The following is a 22,168-nucleotide window of genomic DNA, read 5'->3' on the forward strand; positions in this document are numbered from 1 at the left end:
TTCCTGGAAGAAATAGTGACATTTGTATGGATATCAGTGGAAGGTTTTTGTGTCTACTGCCTCAGAGGCTTTTCCAACCTATTCAAGATCTGCATGGCAAATAACATGAATCATTAACAATGTTCAAATGTACGCAAAATGTGTGTTTGTGTGTAAGAGAGCATGTAATGGTAAAAGATATTCTTTGCAAAAAAAAAGAAAAATTGTCTCTCCTTCTTTGTATTCATATTTGATTGAAGTGGTACACGCAAATCTTGTGCCAAAGAATTGTTGAACCCCATGGGTTGAGTGTTAATTTTTTCGGGGATGAGACAGAGCCTTACTGCTCTACTTAAATTTTGTAATGAAACCTCTCTAGGCTCTTGTTCTATCTGTCTCTGACTTGCTTCTTCCAACAATGGAGGTTGATGGCAGAGATGACTGGAACACCTGCAGTCATCATTGCTTCTCTGGATCAATATACTGCTGCTTGTGCATCCAGCTTTTTTTTCCAGGTTTCAGTGCCTGATATACATGACTCAAGTGCTGTTAGAGAGGTGAAAATTCACAGGATGGATGGAGTTACCTGCATTAGCTTGACACAAACACAGACCCAAAGGTGCACTTATTCACTCCAACACAACCACTGTTGCCATTTTCTCTTAAAACAGTAGCTCCTGACGGGGTGCTGTTCTCTCCAAACACCTGCAAACCACTTGTGTGTCCCATCAGAGCTATTTACACTACCAGCAGATAGTCACATCCACACAGAACAGACACCTGCATCTATTCTAACCCAGTGACATACAACTGGAGAAATAATTGAACAGCTTTTACAGCTGTGTAAGCTGCTTGTATTTACGTGTGCATGTCTGGATGTGTGAATGTGTGTGCTTCGGAGTATGCAAAGTGAGCAGTGAGCGAGTGTTTCCTGCCACTACTTCTTCCGTAAAGGAACAGCTTGAAGTGGCTCGGTGGCACTACATATTTAACAAGGCATCTGAGCTCTTTTAGCAGCGAGCAGAGAGTCGCACTTTGACTCCCGAAACACACCTCACATCACACCAGCAAACGGCCTCATCTGGTGGGGCTGCTGAGTACAGCGCTGCGTGGAAGCTCTCTGCTTTCCTCTGGCTGGCAGATCTTTAACTGATAGGGTAACCACATGAATGTCTTACTGCATCCAGAACCTCACCCTCTGATCCACCCATGTTGTCTCTCTGACATCAGCAATTAACAGAAGGATCGGAAGATTCGAAATGGCAGGTAAAAAAAAGACAGAAATATTGGTGGTGTTGGTGGATGTTGCCTAAGAGATGACAGCTAGTACTGGCACAGTTACTGTTGAGTGAGCCGAGAGGGCCAGTGGGATGGCTGATGTGTGCGCTCCCCACTAGTGTCACTGGACAGCTGTGACATTTTGGGCTGCGTTCTAGGCCAGAGCTCAAGCACCCGAGCATCCTGGATGCCAAATCAGATGAGGTCAGATACAGTATGTGTGTATGTGTTTGTGTGGGTGGGTGGCACAAGATCAAAATTACCCACAGCCTCCCTGTGGCAAAACAGACTGAATGTAATGTGTGTGAAATGACATTTGCTCTCCCAGAAGAGTTCAGTGTTTCACTGAGCTATGGCTTTGCATTCAGAGTGGCTTGGGGAAAGAAGAGTGAGGAGAGAGTGAGATAGATAAAGAGAAGGAATGACACAAAGGAAAAGAGTGGGCAGGTTGATGGAAATAAAAACAGCAGCATCAAATGAAGGGACATCAAAGACAAATTCCTCCTGGAAACTAAAAGAATCAGCCCTTTCCTCTTTTTACAATCTTCATTCACCAACTCTAAAGAAGCGCTGGAAAGCATAGAGAGGGCATGTACTGTTTTTCACTGCAGGATGAGACCTCCAGACGAATACAGTATACTCAAAAAGGTATGTCTCATTCTTACCCCCCAGAGGGAAAAATTATCTCTTCCTCTCTTTCTCTCTTGTTATAGATTCTCATTGGAGAGTCTCACCAGCCTCATGCTCTAAGGTCAAGATCCTCTGCTGAAAGTTTTTCTTCTAGCCTCAGGACTACTTTCTATCTCTTATTCCCCCCACTGCTGACTGCAGTCTTCAGCAAAGCCCCGGAGGAAAAAACACAGCCCATCTCCAAAAATATATAGACTTCCTCAGGCATTTGAGCATATGCTGCAAGAAGGTGGATTTAGTGTTTGCTTTTAATGGAAAGCGTTGTGTTTGCTTAGGGGCATCGGAGAGGCCACTGCCATTTTTATGGAGATAGCAAAGAATGAGAAGGAGAGGTGATCTCAACCTGAGAATATCTGCGGTCGCAAATAGTTTAGCCAGACTCATGGGATGTTTTCTCTGCTTATGTATGTCTGTTGTTGGTAAAGCCGTGTGTGTGTGTGTGTGTGTGTGTGTGTGTGTGGTGGAGCTGCACTAACGAGATCCCAGAAGAACACCCCATTCGCGGTTAAGGGAGTGAGATCACACCGCGCATTTCCTCTCATTCACACTGGCTTAGCCAGCACTGTCCCTGTGGTGAAGAGCAGGCGGCTGGGGAATACCAAACCGAGGCATCAATTACCTGGATCTCACTACATCGGTCAAGGGAGAACAGCAGCTAAATTGAATAACACTTTCCCAATCACATGTGGGTGCATGTACTTTCGCACACATGCAAGTGCTGGCGAACGCCTTGCCCTCCAAGCAGTTTCAAGTATCATATACACTTTCTCACACACACACACACACACACACACACACACACACACACACACTCACACTTACACAAAACAATCAAGTGATCCATCCCAGTGGCACCCTCTCTCGACAGAGTACACTAACCACTGCTCGCCGCTGAGACTTCCTCTCGGTGAGAAATAGATGTGCGTCATATGATTGACCCACTCACACTTCCATATGACTGTTAAATCGTCGTATATGCACAGTCAATTCAGGCTTAGTGCCTTTCCCGAGCCCCATGGGCGCGGGTGATAATTTGACTTTTATTGAAATTCAGCTCCAGTGGGTTCAAGGTGGTTGAAGGTTGCTCTTTTACTGCCACAGATGAGACAGAGGGAGAACACGGCATCAAATCCTCAAGGCTCTATCTCTCTCTCTGCATTTTTCCTGTGCTTTCCCCCTCTGCCAATGGGGGAATTACTCAAGACGCACGAGTCAATTCTGCAGTGCATCCAAACATGGTTAACAACAGAGTTTAATGAGATTGGATATAGCTAGCTGGTGTTTGCCTCTACCCCTTGAACACAGTCTTCTTTATTACTTTCCAGTGGCACATTGCTTTATTCTTGGGGAGAAACTTGCAGTGACAGAGGTTAATAAGTATTAAGTTATTCTTTTGGGGACTAAAGGGCAGGCTGCATTTGTTTTCTTCATTTATGTTTTCTTTTTTAGGGGCAATTTGTCATTGTCATTTGTCATACTTTGCTCGGATAAATGCCACCCAAAGTTTTTGAGTCAGACTCTGAGCGTGTACCAATGCAGGTGACATAGGATGTGCAGCTGAGCTCTGCTGTGTTTAATGGCATGTGAGCATGCATATATTGTGTCTTATTGTGCATGCACGTATGACACTTTCTTTTATCCCTTTTATGCATTTTCTTTCTCTGCTGTTAGCGTGATGTTCATGTTCCGTGTTAAGGCCAGACAGTTTTGTTCCTGTGTTTCGCTGTTGATAAATATTGCAAGTGCCACACAAAAGCAGAGCACGCCTTTGTACATTCAGGCAGCAGGACAGAAATAGGGTCAGGTGGTTTCTAAGAAATGATGCGACTCGTGTTGTGTTTAGCTAAGGTTAGATCCATTTCTGGATAAGATAACGCAGGGCACTGCCACATGATGCCCTCTCCATCGCAGTGTCTCTCCGATTACTCCTTCCATATCCTCTTCAGTATCTCTCTTCGTATGAACTGCAGACCTTCTTCCTTCTTCTTCTCTGTCTATCTCAATCCTGTCTTTCTACCCGCTTTCTCCTTTTCTTTATCTCTCCATCTCTCTTGGTTTCTGTCTGCCCTCCATACTGACTCCACATATTACCGGATGGTTATCTCAGTTCAAGTGTGTGACAGAAAAGGACAGTCAGTTCTATCTTTTTCTTTGCCCTCCTAACCCCCAGTTGCTATAAAATGCAACCAGGCGAGTCACATTTTGATGCCAACAGAGACACTGTGCACATACTGTATTTTAATTTTATTGATTCAGTTATTTCTCTCTATTTTTGTACTTAGTTTTGTGATTCTTTCCCTCTCACACTCCAAGGCCATGAACATACTGACACACACACACACACACACACACACACACACACACACACACACACACAGAGCTGTGCTAATGACAATCCTTACTGTCTTAATTAGAGTGAAGGACTGCAGTGGGAGGTAATTGAATGACATCTTTTTGTTTGCTCAGCACTATTTCCTGATCTGTTTGAAAAACAAAGATGCTTTAACTCAACCCGCGTAGCCCATTAGCTATAGCTTATACTGCTAAATGTCAGCCTCACATAATCACTGTGCGACCCAGACACGGTCCTCTCCGTCAGTCTACTTGTGTCTCTACCCAGCAGAAGTGATAACAGGGCCAAATCAGGGTTAACTTCTAACTTTCACATGTGAAGATTAGAAATGTCAAAGCTATAGTGGATAGATTTCATTGTAAAGCCAATCTCCTTATGGGAAAAGGTTAAATTACATTGCCATTTTTTCCCACCATACTTGCTCTCCAACATAAACAGTGTTTGGTACTCATTTTCCTATTCTCCATTTTGGGAGCAGGGGAGCGTTTTTTGGCGCAGCGGTTGTGCTGTAAAGTGATACTCCTCGGGTCCTCATGGTTCACGTCAGCCACTCCGCACTTTTAATTTAGGGCATTGATCGAGGAATTCTTTTAGTTGGGTCATTAAAGTGATCAAATTTCTGCTTTTAATGCTTTTATTGGAGAATAAAATGGGGAGTGGGAGGAGCAGGGGCTGCAAAGAAAATAAATGACAGTGGGTGGGTGTGGCTGAGGGATTGGGAAGCCAGCCATAGCCTTGTTCCACAGCCAGTGAACCACTGGGGAGTAGTCTCCCTCTCCCTGAATGCTGTTTTGTAAGGTGAGGAGCCTGATAAGAGTTGTAATTACTTCACTTTACTGCAGCAAATTGCCAGGTTTCTTAAAAGCAGACAGGCAGGTTAAGGTAATATCAGCAGTAATGAGTATTGTGATGGTTGTGGGAGGCTAGCGCTTCTTCCATCTGGATTATTACTTGGTCACTGCTGCTGGTTTGCTGCTACAGCAAACCTTTGGCAGATTCTGGCCTCATTATTGTGAGCTATACATGGTTTTCAGTTTGTATGCGCTACGTGTTTGGCAGTGATAAGTGTGTATGGAAGCATTAACCTTGCATAGTAAGATAATACATACATATGTGAAATACACATTTTATTCTAATGGTTACATTTTTCCATTGGCGTAGACTGAAGCAAAAACATCTTACAAAAAGCTGTAGTGGAGCTGCATGCTAGTGTATATAATCACATATGCTTGTGTCTCTATATGGCGCACAACACACGGCATATTGTGTATTTTCCTATTTATCTTCACCGTAGTGTATTGGTGGGACAACAACATACTGTAAATGCTGGCTTTTGATTGGTCCCTGTGAGAATCCATTAAATGATGGTCTACTAAAGTAACTGTAGAATTCCCTAAGTGGTGTCATCACTGCTAGACTCACTCCAAAAATCTACATGAGGGGAGATCATATTTCTGCTATGTGCGTCAGGAGCAGACAGAAATGGCATATCCTTTGTCAGAGTGCTGAACACTGTGTTTCACCAGATTATGTTGATATATTTTAACCATTTCATGGAAATGTTAATATCCCCACTGTTTGGCCTGAAACTGATACATATGTTATGAAATATTTTGGATTTGCTCATCTTACATTGATCTAACATAAACTCTACAGCCCCTCCATTTTGTGGTTTTGCTATTACCCATGTTTGCTCTTTACTGCCTTCTTGTTCTGTGAGGAGAATTCATTGGAAGTCTTTTGCACTTGCGCTAAAAGTAATTACGTTGTTGGTTTTAATTGACCCATAGGATGGGACTAATTCTTGCTTAGATTCTTCCCATCTGTCTTTGGTAATGGTTAGAACAGAGAAGAGCATTGGTTTTCTCTCCTTTACATCCAGTCAGCTAGAAAATGACTTGCCATTTGCAAGCATTAGAAGAAGAGAAAGGAAGTACATATTTCTGCAGATGAGAGAGAAGTGTGTGTGTGTGTGTGTGTGTGTGGGTTGAGTCCTTTGATTGGAAGATTTCTTTTTTAATAAGCACAGGTCAATGGGTCACAGCAAAGAGCCCTGTATAAAGCCTGGAGATCTTCAGCTCAGTCTTGTCCCCCAGACCGATGTTTTAAAATATGGTGTGTGTGTGTGTGTGTGTGTGTGTGTGGTTTTTGGGTGTGTCCCTTCTTCTTCCTATCCTGTATAGAGTGTATGCAGGCAGAGCAATCAAACACCATGTAGCCTGTCATTAACAGGAGGCAGAGAGAGAGACAGATAAGGGGGAGGAATGAAGCGAGAAGGCAAAAAAGAGACAGGGGGGGAGTGAAGAAGATGAAAGACAGTGGTAAATGGAGAGTGAACGCGCAGAGAAGAGGAGGAGAAAGGATGCGCTGGGATTACGGGGAGACAGGGCGAGGGAGAAGAAGGATGGATGCGTGGGAGAGGAAAGAGGGAGGAGAAGAAGGTGGAGGTAAAGAGAGAGCGAGGGGGGTTGGTGGGTGGGTGGGTGGTGGGGTTATGATGAATTAAAGATGACACTCTCCGGCAGCCTGGTTTCTAAAGATCACTCTCTGTCTGCTAATGTAATGTTAATGAATGCAAATGATGTGCCTAACCTCTCTCCCCTGACCAGGAGAGGGGAAGGAAAAGAGAGTAAAAAAAACGATGGCAAAAGAAAAGGAGGAAGAAGGAGAGAAAGAAAAGGTTTGAAGTGGGGGGTTATGTATAAATGTGCTGTTTCTGTCCCCGGACTGTAGCTGAATGAGTGACTGACCAGGGAGAGATGATTAGATGCGTGATACTGTTGTCACCAGCCTCTGGGTGTGCATTGACTGTGAACCTGTCTGTGTTTGCCAACCCCGCCTCAGGGGGGGCTGTTGTGTTTTCCTGCTTCCCTTCCACAGCAACTCCATTACAAACCGGTAATAGTGGGGAAAGAGAGTTTTGCTGCTCACTGAGTGCCGCAAGGTTGAATCTTAAGTTCTATGTGATGTGGCAGACCAGATGTGTAAGGCCAAGTGAATGTCACCTTTCGGTGATGATAGGATAATGTCATCAGGTTCTGCATATAGGCCTATATTATTTTTTCCTATCTTGCGAGGCATTCTTCCTAACATCTGCTGCTGATCTCACTTTGGCTTCTGTAAATCCTCTCCTCTGTATCTTCTCATCTATCTTGGCTTTGTCTCCTTTCCCTGATACTGACCTGGTCTTCTTTCATGCTGAAAATTGTATTTTTTCTGTGAGCCCAGAACACTGTTAATACATTTGTGTGTGTGTGTGTGTGTGTTTGTGTGGGTGTGTGTGCGTGCAATGTGTGATTTGTGAGCCTGTGAGCCTATTCTGTCTGTGGCTCACTGATGCGGGACTTGTGTGTCCCATCGCTCCCCGCTAATGTCTCGGAGGATGGCAGATTATTTTCCATTCAATTTTCAAATCAGCCACATTGTCATTGCTGTCTTCAGGGAGACATAGAAGTAACATATTTCTTTTGATATATTTCTGTTGACTGTTCTGTATCTTCTATTTAAAGTGAAAAGCCTTCAGTATGAGTGACACAGCTTTAGTGTGGCCCAGATTAGAAAAGTCTCACATCTGTGTTGGCAAGGATTGTCTTCTCTGTTGAACACGCTGACTCAATCAAATACATCACCTCTTTTATGTGCTTTTTACCCTGAAGCAGTTTTCAAATCAGCTCAATGCTCTCGACCATGTTCGACTTCATGTGGTCCTCCCTTCCAGTCCAATAAGCGATCTTTTTTTGGGTGTGATTTTTCCAGGGTGCAGTGAGTGAATAGTGTTTGTTTGTGTGACAAACTTCCATGCAATTTGTTCAGAAAATACTTTACTCTGTCAAAAATGTTCCTTTTTTTATTCATGAATCCCCTGAGTGGACTGCTGATTAGTTTGGGAGACACAGCAGCCTTTACTCTTGTTTGTTTGTCACTTTGTTTTCAGCCCCGTATTAGGATGCCAGGCTCAGCGGGCTACCATGGGGCTTCATCATTGTTAAGTGCTCATTTCAATTCCGCTGATTTCTCCTCTTGGTATTTCATCTCTGTCTTTCCCTCTGTCTGTCTAGTCCCTTCGATATCTCCCTCTCTTTGTCCTCCCATCTTGATTCCATTTCTGAGAAAAGATAAACCCCTCTTAAATAATGTCGTTGAAGGCCCTCAGATCTTATTTCAGTTTGTTGCTACCCGCTCAGCCTAGCATCCAGCATCTGGACATGATTGTCTCATTGAATTACAAAGTGTACCAGCATCCTTAAACAGGAGGATATAGTGAAGAGGGAAGAGAGGGGGGCAGTTAAAGGATAGGTGAATGGAAAAGATATGTAATGGGGTAGGAAGGGATATCCGCAGAGAATTGTATGCCATATTGACTAAGGGAGCTTCAGAGAGGCCCTTCAGCGCATGTTCTATCGACCAGCAGCCATACAATCATACAGACATGGCCATGAAGGGGGGAATTACACAGACATGTTGCCGTTCTGACTTGCAAACTGTAGAATTAAAGTCATACATAAAGGCTCAAAGAGGGTAGAGAGATTGGTCAATCCATTCCTGCTGCGCTTTCTTCTCTGAATTCTCTTTCTATAGATGTTCTTTGGCCCCAGTGCAAGCAATATGCAATCATGCGTGTCTATGTGATGTATCATGCGACTCCTTGCTGACGTGTAATTGTGTGAAGAGGGCTGCCTTATCGATCTGTAGCGCAAGGTCCCATCAATGTTTAATGCAGTCTCTCTCGCTCTTACATTTCTCTCCTTTTCTCTCTTTCTAACCCCCTCTCTCTCTCTCGGTCTCTCTCTCTCTGTGCGGAAACAGCCTACCATTTGGTATTGATCTACCCCTTGCTGCTAATAAGAAGGAGCTGTGCTTTCTGGCATTTGAAGCTGTAGGCCCTCGGTTGGGCCTTGGTTTTGGCTCGGCATGTGATTTCTGGGTTTTGATGAGTACGCTGGCAGTGTATCAGCTTGAGTGATCCTTACACAATGAGCCAACCCACATCTGTTGTACTTTTTAGAGTAACTAATACACTGCAATGTAGTCTCTATACATCCCCCGGCCTTTGCGGCTCTTTGAATCCATTTAAGGCGAGCTACCCTGACACCTACAAGCTATTGTTTTCCAATAGATTTATGACATAGTCAACATTAAGCTCTCTATGTTAATAATTTTCCCACAGACTGAACTGCTAGTGAACCTGCCTGTGTTTAATTTATTGGAGCTTGCAGGTGGAGCTGACAAAGCAGAATATGAATGCAGGAGAAAACACTCTGGGCTACCCTCCAAACACGAGGGACTACATCTAGCTGTTGTCTTTCCTTGTCTTCCAAATGACTTGGTAAAAAACTGAAAGAGAGAGAGCGGAACGGGATGTGCGGTCAGATATAACTGCGATGAGAATCAGGGAGCCATGGAAAGGGAGGACTAATTGTTTTTACGAGGGTTTTATGGTCTAAGCTGAGGAGTAACCCAGCGTTAAAGTACTGGAACTCACATACAGCAAGAAGAGATGAATCAGAGTTAATAAGTGTCCCAACTGCTTAAAATGCAAATGTGCAATTAAAGCATCACTTATTTGATCCCAAAATGTATAGACATTCATTTGTATCTTTACCTGAAAGATGTCCCTATATAAATGGACCAGCAGCCATTTTGGTAGTTTTTGCTTTTAATATACCAATAAAAATAGATGATTAATCCCTCTGAAACCTAATTGTTTTGTAAGCTTAGGTCATCGAATGACTTATAATTTTAGCAATAAACCAAAACGTGCCTCTTGTAATTTTTAAAGAGCCAGCTTTTTAAATGAATGTACAGTAGGTAGCTTGTTTTAAAACAAAACTCTTCAAATCCACTTATGATTAAATGCATGAATGGACCGCATAACGGCTAATTTAAAACTCACACATGTTGGCGTACACAAGGGACACTTTCCAAATCCCCAGTGCCGGTGGACAGGTGTGTGAGCCATGGCATGACGGCTGTTCAAGCCCCACCCTGTTGCTAATAACTACTTAGCATCCTCCATTTGCTCATCTGCTACTCTGATATTCTGCTAATGGTAGACATTAGGTCACATGACAGGGCTCATCCAGCCCTCCCATGGGCCTTTGACCTTTTTTTTGTCTCCTACCCTCAACATCTTGTGCCTCCTTCCCCCCCTTCCTTTGCTTTTAAAAGGAAATGGAAAATGGCCTACAAAGTGCCTTTGTGATTTGACTAAAGCTTCCATGATTTCCCCTGAGAAAGGGTTGGCAGTCCCCACAACGCTGGCTGGCGCTGAGGGCTTTTTCATGCTCCTATCTCCCCAGCTGACAGCAAGCCGAACAGGCAGGCTGGAGCTGGCTGGCGGGCTGGCTGTGGAAACTAGACAAGGCAAAGCAGATCTTAGGGAAATTGAAATACTCTGATGGAAGCCGGGTGTGAACAAGGCTGTCACTGTAGGTGTACACAGAAAATTGCTCACTGAGTTGGCTGGTAAATGTTGCTGTGTGTGTGTGTGTGTGTGTGTGTGTGTGTGTGTGTGTGTGTCCATGTGTGGCTTAATGTGTATCTGCGTGAGTACTTATGTGTGCAGCTGAATTACCTAGGCTAATTGGTTTCATGTCTGAGGACAGTTTCTCCCAGTAAGTGGAGATTGAGAATGAAAGGCATCTTTCCTTCTTACTGGTGGCTTGTCACTCATCCTCTGTGTACTTGTTTTTTACCAAGACCACTTTGAACTGCAGATAACGGGCTACGAGTGCTCCATCATTTGGAATGATTTCTAAATCACTGCAAGTTCAGTCAGATTCAGAACAGCTGCGGGTGTGAGCCTCCTGCAGAGGAGTAGGTAAAGGGAGGGTGCTGAGGGCTGGAACCAGCGTCTGCTGGTTATGTCTTTGCATTCAATCAGAGTGAGATTTCTCCCCTATCAACAACACGTGTGGGCGTCGCTAGCCAACCGCTTGCTGTGATAGCGGAAGATGTCCAAGCCAACGACACAGCAACCACAGTTCCTCTGAAAATCCCCACACACACCCTGCTTATCTACTACAAATCATCACCCAGACATACCATTCCCTCCTCTGTCTCCAATTTTTTTCATCTGTTTGGCCACAACAAAAACAAGTGAGGGCATGTTGTGGCAGGGGACATAAAAAAACATGAAATATGCCCTGGTTCACTCTCAATAAGATGGAAGGTTTAGGCCATAGTCTGTTACTTGGGAAATGATGAATCTATCATTACACTGCTAAGGCCAACATGTCACCCAGTCCATCACTCTATAAATCTGTGTGTGTGTGTGTGTGTGTGTGTGTGTGTGTGTGTGTGTGTGTGAGAGAAAGAGAAGCAGGAGAGACCTGTCGTTCGTGATAACTGTCATACTTCTCTCTTCTTTCCTTGAGCTATATCAGGTTTCCAGATTTCATTGTGCCAACAAGGCAGATATTAATCAAAACAGGGCTGACAAACTTCTTGGGTGAGCTGCCAGACTTATTTGTCTATGATGTGTCACTGAGGATAAGCGAGAGGTAAACTTTGTCTAATTTTTCATAGATATGGGACCAGATAGGACACCTTGTGTAATACAAGTCCAAAGTGAGGTAGATAAATTCAAATATTCTCCAAACTGTTCCCTACGAACAAGAAGATTTATTTTATCTCTGAGGTGATTACTTTTTATTGTCTAATTTTTGTTTGCAACCAGTGCACCATATAGCTCTCTGCGGTGCGTCTTGATATTTTGTGCAAATCACAGAATCAGAATCAGAATCAGAAAGGGCTTTATTGCCAAGTACGTTGCACATACGAGGAATTTGTCATGGTGTTGTTGGAGCATGTCACACATTCAAATATAAGAAGGATAAAAAGAATATAAACAATATAAGTATAAACATATACACACAGTATGTATTAATAACGATAAAATACATTTAAATAAATAGTAAGAGAAACACAAGACATCCTTCTCATTAAAGCTTTCACATACACGGCATACTTTGGAAATGTATGTATTTCCTAACTGTGGGTTGAGAATAACTGACACAAAGAGTACTCCGCCAAACTAGTTTTCAGGGACTGTCCCCACTTGGAGTAAACAAAGTGCAACGGCCTCGCCGTGGAGGGCTCCCTCTGCATTTGTGAAGTCGCTTTCTTTGGACACAGTTTGGCACTCACACACGGCCACATGCAAACCCATGTAGTGTGTCTCATGTTGCACACAGATACGAAAATATGCTCTCAGTTTTCCCACAAATGACTGCATATTCTGCAAATACATGCGCACACCCGCACACAAACAAAGGCAGGATGCACATACTGTAGTTCCATGCTCACACTGAGAGAACACAATACAAAGCTCAGCATTTAACAACATGACAGAAGCTCTCAGACATTCCTTCCAGCAAAGTGCCAAAGCTTTGTTTCCATGTCTCTTGTCTTAACAGAAGTCAAGCAGAGATGGATGAAACACTGTGAAGGATTCATCTCCTCTCTGCGCATTGATGATAGTGTCAAGTGATCACTGGGGCTTGAATGCAGTTCAACTCTGTGGAATGGTACTCAAAATAGCTTTTCTGAGGGTAACCGCTGTCTTCCTCTCTCCCTACCTCTTTTTCTTTCTTCGCTGCAGAGACCGTGATGGACACTCGGGTGGCCACAGCTGAACTGGGCTGGACAGCGTATCCTAATTCTGGGGTGAGTCGGTCATTGCCAACACATACACTTGCTGGGTAAAAAACTGTTTCAGAAGTTTATGTTCAAACTTTTTTTCCTGTTGGGAGGAAGATAGTGTGATATGTAACATGACACACAGTGCACGTACCGATCTACAGCCAGACAGATAAATAGGCAAGAAGGCAGGCAGGATGGGAGTATAGACTTAAGCAGTGCCCAATGTAGCTCCTATTATGGGTATTATTTTCTCTCTGTCCCAGCTCATAATGACTTAATGACATAATGGGTCCACGTAAGCCCCAGAACACAGTACCTAAGTCCCTGTAAATGGATGCTCGGGGATACCATAGACATAATGATACTGTAATGATACATTTATGCAGGAAAGTGGAGGTATTAGGATGAAACGAGGGAGGAGGAGCTAGGAGGATGGAAACGCTCAGGGCTTTTTCAGATTTTAAGAGAACTATTTTCAACTTTCAGGTAGTTTCATGCACATGAAAGGAGTGTAAATTAAAGAAAGTGCCAAGTCATCAGAATGGTAACAGTGTTCTTTTTTCTGAAAGAATCACAGCATCAGAAGTATGATTGCCCTTTTACGCTAATGGACTTAAAGAATATGTTAAGGCCTTGTTCTATGTGCTGTAAGTCAGTAATTCAATGAAAAGCTCCATAGACCAACACTGATAGCATGAATTTTGCAGGAGCCGGGACAGACAATGACTGTTTCCTGCATTTTCTGGGTCTTTGGGTCTTTATGAGGCATTTTACACACGTGTAAAGGGAGCTTTTATTGCTCTTGAACAGAGCTTTTGCTCTGTTTAAACATTGGAGAGTGTGGCAGTCCACGTTTTCTTTTGTCTCCCCAGAGGAGTACTAACTAAAGCAACCTGGAACCTGGAATAACCTAGTGTGCTCATTTTATGTGTATACTAGTCTACTGTATATGTGTGTGCATGTGCACAATCAACCTAACAGCTGAAACCTTGCTTATGTTTGCTGCTGTATTGCTTGTATGAATAATATTCATCCTGAAAAAAAAAATGTTATTGATATTTTCACCCAGCAAAATTAATCTGTCATGCCACTTTTTTACCATACCAAATATATTTTTCTAGAATCAGTGAGGTCAGTTTCTTTTCACTGTATGTAAATGCAACATTAAACATGTAAGATAAGTAGCTTGTGAGCACAGACTGTCATATGAGAGGCAGTATAGGCGATAATTCATACTTGGTCTCACATACAACACCATAACCCCACATATATACCATTATACTCTCACATACCATTATACTCTTGAATTATCGCCTAGATAGCCTCTCATACTGTCCTCACCAGAAGGAAACTGAAAATGAGCAACAGTTTGCAGATCAGCTAGCATCATTAAAATAATATGTTAAATTGTATAGTTCTATATTTTGATTTCAAACGTTTTACAATGTTAATGAGGACACATAATGTGTAAATAACGTGACCTCGCAGCTGATTAATTATTGAGTGGCCTGTCAATTGTCAATTTGACTCTGCTTCATTTCTTTGCCCTTTTTAGAATTACACACTTTTTTGAACAATTTCAGTCTTTGCACCAAATCCGGAGATTCTAAATGCATCTTTAGGGATGAGGCATGCTGGTCTGACACCCGGTGCTGTTCACCCAGAATGCTGTGGAACACAAACAATGTTTTTTTTCTTCATTTTTAAGGATCAGTTGGATCAACAATTACAACACTAACATAATATGCAATGGAATAAATCTGATTCTTTCCATGGATCAGCCTCACACTGTCACATGTTTTTTTTTCTGTGAAGAGGAAATATCCAGTAAGACCTACCGAGTAGAGACATCTACAGTGCTATTTCCATCGAAGCCTATTCAGTTCAGGAAGCCCCCAGGCACACAGAGCCTCCTGTCTGTGTTGAGCATAGCTTTTTAAGCTTCTCCTGGTGTAAAGGTTCAGGCAGAGAGAGACCTGCTGTAGGGAGAATACACTCATACCGCTCACTGGAAGAACGTACCACGCTACAATGCTGCCTTGACCTTGCTGGCAGTGTGTGAGTGAGGCAGCAGCGTGATTGTGTACAATTGCCCACTTTCACATACACACTCACATGTGCACATAAATACACACACCCTGAATTCAGCAAGTTTTTAATGGATTTCTTTTGCGTGAGAGCTAAAGATGTAATTATGTCAAACCTGGTCAATATCAGATAATTTTCAGATATATTAGACATATGTATTCCAGCTAAGTCTACCTTATCTTATAAATGGACATGTTCTATTAGCTACAAGTCATGGCTGAAGAGAAATCTGATAACCATGACTGTAGGGAGGTGAACAGCGATGTCAAAGATGCAGAATGTAACTGGGTGGAGCTGATTGGATAAAATCTCACTGGAATTGTACCTTGTACGAACACAGAATGATTGATGGATTGTACATAGCACTTGTATGACTACACATACTTACTTGAATAATAATGTATATTTGTTTGTATAGCCAGCGGCTAAGTGTTCAATGTGCTTCTCTTCGTGAAGCTGATAACTGCCTCTCTAACACACACACAGAGCAAGAGAAAAGGCACACATACACACACACACACTAGTGTTGTCCCTGTGCTATCCGATACATCCCATTAATTTCCTTTAGTAACTTCTCCTTCAGGAGTTCATGAGAGGTGCGCATGTGTGTTTGAGTGTGTGTTTGGGTTTGGCTGACCTGAAGGGTTAATTTTGAAGGATTGCAGAAGCAGTGTCATTAGTTCCAGTGGTGTAAACAAGAGGACATATTAGGGTTGCCCATGTGAATGTATAATGGAGCGGCAGTATGCGAATGCACACTTGTATGTTAGCATCTGCACGAGAAAATGAGAGCTCAGAAGGAAAGCAGATGTGTACAGCAAACATCACAATATTCCTTCATGTGCATGCATGCTCCAGCTTTTTTCTATTGTTTCATTTCATTTCTATAAATTCCTTCTTTCCATCTGTGGACTTTCCCCTCCAATGCCTTTTTTTCTCTGTTTCCTTCTCACCTCCATCCTTATGAGTCAGTCCTCATTTTCTTTCTCTCTGTCTTCCTATCACGCACACACATAAATTATGGAGTCCCAGAAAGGCAAATGCCCCCCGACCTTGCCATGTGGTGATGTGACAGATCAGACATGAAAGACAATGACACGCACGCACGCGTATATACACACACACACACACACACACACACACACACACACACACACACACAGACGCACTGTCCTTACTAATGTAGATTTACATGCATTTATAAATAATATGATTATTTTCAACTTTCAAAAGTAACTTGGTTTCTGAAAAGTGATCTGAATGATACATGCAAAACTGGTGATTAAAAGAAAATCGGATAACACAACGTATTTATGCTCAAGAAAATAACAATTTTCATGGTCATACATTTAACCAGATTTCTAAAGGGATTTTTAAACGTGAAAAAAAAAGACCAGAACAAAGGAAAATTCTACAGTGAGGTGAAATTAAACATCTGTACTTGCACTGAAGATGCCCATCCTTTGAACCAAAAAGATTAAATCCAGAATCAGGCTTAACCAATAGCCACTGCCTTAGCCGTCCAAATGCTATTCCCCTACATAACATGTGAACTTAAGTACTATTAAACAATGTCTTCCAATTCTGATTTAGAGCTGTAACAATTCCAAATTTTGCTGGACAATTAATTGTCTCAGAATTAATTGCGATTAACAATATAATTGTCTCTTTTAGTCAAATTCTAAAAATATTAATGTATTACTTTTTTTAAACAAATTATAAATTACAGGATACATCTTTTGGTCATATCACTGTTATGTGACCCAGATAATGTACTAACAGAGATACACAGCCTATAAAGTAAACAACACCTCTAAAACATTTTTTCAAACTGTATCCCACCTTCATCATTGTTGTTACTTTGAACGTAGTTAGGGTCAAGTGGCAACAACTAGCATAGCTTTAGCTCAACAGCCTGACCAATAATTACTTATATAATTACAATTTGGCATATCAGAGAGTAGCAATGCTTTGCCTTTCTGTGAATATAGTTCCCAGTATGTGTACGGTTAGAAGATGGCTGTGTCTCATGTGACCTTGTTATTTGTACACACTGTGACTATACAAATCACAACATGAAAAATGGTGGCGTTATTTTGTCACTTATTGGGAGCAGTAGGCTAGTTGGAACCGGTTACCTCCAGGATCTGTGCTAGGCTAGGCTAGCGGTGGGGCCCTCAGACAGGGTTACAACACGCACGGAGATGAAAAGGGTATGTATGGACTGATCTAACTCTGGGGGTTACGGTGAATAAGACAAAGTCCCAATAAGTCAGCGTGTTCCTTTAAAGAAAGAAACGATTACGTAAAACTATTGGCAATTAGACAATTATGTAATAATTGTTACAGGTCTAATACTCATTCCAAACATGGCAGAAATCAGATTACTCACCAATTCCATATAAGTTTTAGAGCTTTTCCACTTTTGTTGTGGATATAAATGTGTTATCTGATTACCTGCTTGATTTCTCACAGTAATCTGGTCTCATGTGTGCATGATGTATGCATATAAGGAGATAAGGGAGGTGAGAAGTTGTATTACAAACATTTTAGGGAATGTTATGACGTAAGGAATAAAGGAAAGTAGAGGAAATGAAGAACAGCAGAAGAGCAAGACTGTGTGTCCACTCTGTGTTTTTAAAGAGCAGGATGGTGCATGAGGTGCTGATTACAAGCACCAGGAGAAATGCTTAGATACTGTGAGGCTCGTTATATTAACTAGCCTGTAGCACTATGCTATTACACAGAGAATTATATATAACACAGAGTCCTAACAGGAAGAGTCAGTGTTTGGCCCATATGCTCCTATACTACATTCTTTATGTCTCTGTTGTCATACTGTGTATTAGCTTTTCTCCAATCGTTGCCATTAAAAGCAATGATGACAACTTAAGACCCGTGTTTTAACTGGAGATGTTTGGATGTGGCCAAAACAGGATGAGTTCCCTGAAATAAAACAACAAAATGTGGTTGATCGGAACTGTAAATAAACTAAATTGTTATTTTTTATTTTCTTCATCATTCTTGAATGATTCAGATAAAAGGGGAGTGAGAAAACACTGCTCTCATTTGGGAGGGGTCGGATGGGAAAAGGGGAGTGTAGAGTGAGCGAGAGAGGAAGAGGCCGAGAGTGAGAGATGAGAGGAGCTGGAAGAAGAAATAAACGAGTGATGGCGGAGCAGCTGGAAGGGTTGCGGGACGAGGAAAAGGCGGTTGAGGAGGGAGGGATTAGGAGCAACTGGAGGGAGACAGAGTAAGAGATCAATTGTATGTGAATAGGAACCAAAAAAAAAGCAGCTCTGTAGGACGGCAACATTCAGCTGTGGGTGTGCGTGTGGAAGAGAACTCGGGTTAACTCGTGACTCTGGGAGGTCACAGACAGAGTTCAGGCTTTAAGGTGAGAGCCTTTGGGGAGAGGGGTGTTGGGGGGGGTTACGGGGTCAGCGGGGTGGCAGAGGCTGCTGTGGGTGCTATGAAGCGTGTAGAAACAGGGCAGGTTGGTGTGGTGTAAGAGGCTTGGGGAGAAGAGGGATAAAGAGTGGGCCAAGTGAGCAGAGAAAGGGGTGTGGAGGATTAGTGCTGGGGGACACAACTGACAGGAAAAGGCGTGGGGAGTGAGACGGAAGCAGAAAGATAAGGAGGGCATTTTGGAGAAATCCTTCTGCCCTTTGGTTGTAGCAGGTGCCAGGTGCATAAGAACGGCTGGATCTCTCCATTACATCTCTGTTTGTCTGTTTGTATTTACACTCCACATGTGGGCGTGTGTGTGCTCACGTATATTTTGATGTGCCTGAGTGTGCTGTTGCATATCTGCACCTGCATATGTGAGCGTGCACAAGAGCAGGTGCTGCTGGAGTGGCGTTTTTGGGCGTGCCCGGCCTGTGCTTAAAGGACAATTCTGGCGCAAAATAGGGGTTAATACGAACGCCGTGCTTGAGCTATGTTACTGGTTACTGGTTACACAGCGTTCAGCGTTCGACTGGTCATGACTGTTTTCCCAAGATGGCGCCTCCCTGTATACCGAACAGTACTGTCTTTATAAACTATCTTTTTAATAAACTGTCTTTACACTTACAAAGTTCTCAATGCTTCGGTTTACATGTAGGGACCCTCATTATGCTAGTGTGGAAGTGTGGTGCTATTTTGAGCTTGTTAGTGGTATAGAAATAGCGATTTCTTTTTACTTTTGCGTGCCCCAATGACTAGCGTTATAAGCTAATTAGCGGTTTGCGCTAAAACTGGTCCCATTCGATTAGCATGAAAACATATCCCAGAAAACGGTCGACTCGGTACCCATGTGTTATTAACCCCTAGGTTCATTTTGCGCCGGAATTGTCCTTTAAGCAAAGCTCCTGTGGGTCTTAACTGGACAGGTGTCAGCATACACTCAGCGATTCTTAAAGATAGATCCATAACAGCCATCTCACCATCTGCTGACCAGACTCAATACACCTCAATTATTTATATCCCGACAGATAGACAGACAGTGGCTCGATGGGCATAAGGGAACACAGGGGGGGCAAGTAAAGTGAGGAAAGTAAGCAGAAGGCAGAGAGGAAAGAGAAAGAGGCTGATTGAATGTAGATAATAAGAGTCGGAGAGGGATGGAGACGAAAAAAGGATGAGTGAGAAGGAGTGAGAAAGAATGAGAGGGATGGAGGTGAACTCTGAACCTGCAGAGCCCGAGCTGAAATGGAATGAGAGGAGAAAAACGACAGTGAGTCATGCTGGCTGTGCTTCAGCGGCCAGGTGAGAAAAGTGCTTTCATTACATGCACACACACACACACACACACACACACACACACACACACACACACACTCACTCTCCCACGCAAACGGATGGAAACAGCACACTTGTATAAGAATTTACCCAGACATGAGCACATGCACAGATGCACACATTCACACATATAACTCCTTATAAACTCCTGAGGAATTAGTTGCGGTTAAAACGAAATTGAATGTATGTGCACATTTATGCAAACACATACACATACACACAGCAGACATTGTCCTATCAGTGGGACACCAATTTCATTTTGCAGCCATGGTCATTGAGTGTGATTTGACTGCTCTGAGATCAGACACGGACATCTCTGCTCAGCATGAAGACCAGAATAGTAAGACAAGGAACGACTCACATTATCACAAGATCACAATGCATCTATGGCTTTCTGTCTGTGTTTGTGCGTATGTGGCTCTGTGTTTGGGTGCTTGTGTTGTCTGTTTGTATGTCTATGGAATTTTAATAGTCTGTGGGTTCTCTTTAGAACCACTCCCATATCATATTTTAGATCTAAACATTTTTCTTTTTTTTTTTTTTTTTTTTGGTAAGATTTAATTAACATTTTAAATGATTTGCTAGGGAGACATGGCCAAGACAGCAGCATCTATATAGATACAGACGGAGCAGAACATTACAGTATGTGTGCAACACAAACAGAATATAGTTACAAACTAAATCAGGCTGGTTTGAAATTGTGTGCCACGTTTCACGACTATTTCTACTTCTTGCTTTTTTATTTTTGACTCTGAATATGATGTGACTACCTCAATTGTTGATCTCCTTCCTGTGGGTTTCCTTTCCATATTTCACATGTAACAATTCTCTTGGATGTATTAGGAGCCAAGGACGAAGAATAAATAAGAGAAGAAAGTGATAGAACTAGGGCTGATGTGTGTGGGAGTGACTGTGTTTCTACCCCAGTACCTGCAGTACTTGCAGTACCTGCTATTTTAGCAGTCCTACTGAGCTGGCAGAAATAGCAGTAAATCCTTCTATTCTTCTCCTCCATCTTTTTACCCACAGTGACTGTCATTTTTTTCTGCTTTTCTTAACTCCAGATTGTCTGTCTCAAAGCTCAGACTTCCTTTTTGCTCTATCTTTACCTAACCCCCTCCCGTCCTCCCCCGACACTCTTCATCCCTCCACGTGTCTTTGTGTCTGGAGGATAGTGCTACCAGGTGTCACGCTTTGCAGGATATTTACACACACACACACACACACACACACACACACACACACACACACACACACACACACACACAGAGAGGCAGGGGCCCCTTTGCACCCTAAAGCCTTCATACCTTGCCATTCTCCTGTCCTGCTGTCTCCACCTGCTGACACGTTCTTTGTGGTTTGTCCCTAAATGGCCTCGCCTTGGGCCATAGGGGGCCAGGGATCCTACAGAGCCACGGCTTTCACTCTTTCACTCCCTTACTGCATTTATCTCACTCCCTTTTACCCCTTGTTACATCCAGACTGCTTTCATCTGTGGATTTCTCTCTCTCTTTCCCTTCTTTTCATTTCCTTCTCTCTACATACAGTACGTGCTGGTGCATCGAGACACGTCTCCAATTTCAATATATATACACAGTCATGGTGAATCATTTAGTCGCCCTTCTTATCATCCTACACAATTGATCCATAAGGTTGCAGAGGCTGTCAGATATTTCAACGCAACACACAGCTTTGGCCTTTTACACTCAAGGTAATGTTGCTACTGGAAAGCCCTGCTGAAGCACTGTCAGCTGCATGGTTACTCTGAAGACACCCTGAGTGGGTGTTACCAGGTGCATCTTAAGATAAAAGTCTTCAGGAAACAGTTCTCTGTTTTAACACAATTGCATTAACCTTGTTTCTGTCCTTTTAAACACCTTGTTGAGTTAATGACGCCTTCCAAACATTTTGCTGGTGTATTTTTAGGCTTACTCATACAGTCCTTATATGGTATTTGTGTGAAAGATCTGAAATCTTTAATCAGTTTTATACTTATTCCACACATTACCAATTACCTTTTTTTCAGCGGTCAAAATGGATAATTGGAAACTACTGGCATTTAAAATAGAAAGACATGAGTATTGGAAAACTTCTGTTCAATGCATTTGAACAATTATAGTTACCATTGAAACGTGATAATGTGAAAGATGATGAATTATGGCTACAAGAAATTGAAACCAGGAACATATTGTATTTATTCCACTGCACATATTGTGGCATCAACATGAACATGTTCAACTACAGTAGTACATATATATATATATATATATATCAACCTTGCCAAAGCTCTGCCGCCCACCAATTTCTGTAAAATTATGTTTGCTTTAATAATTAGATCTTCATAGTTTCAGATCT

General features: G+C 42.5%; 1 protein-coding gene across 3 annotated transcripts in view; it reads left to right on the forward strand.

The window, feature by feature from the left end:
• The window catches only part of LOC116037268 (ephrin type-B receptor 1-B), a 173,564-nt gene that overhangs the window by 41,078 nt on the left and 110,318 nt on the right, over positions 1-22,168 (forward strand). For all 3 annotated transcript variants that reach the window (XR_004101823.2, XM_031281087.2, XM_031281088.2), the window contains exon 2: positions 12,903-12,967. Coding sequence is in view for 2 of the 3 variants with exons in the window: in XM_031281087.2 (XP_031136947.1) it covers positions 12,903-12,967 (65 nt within the window). In the remaining variant the exon portion in view is untranslated. The remainder of the gene's footprint in view (positions 1-12,902; positions 12,968-22,168) is intronic.

Source organism: Sander lucioperca, chromosome 9 (genome assembly GCF_008315115.2).
Source record: "Sander lucioperca isolate FBNREF2018 chromosome 9, SLUC_FBN_1.2, whole genome shotgun sequence".
In the NCBI taxonomy this organism is placed as follows: domain Eukaryota; kingdom Metazoa; phylum Chordata; class Actinopteri; order Perciformes; family Percidae; genus Sander; species Sander lucioperca.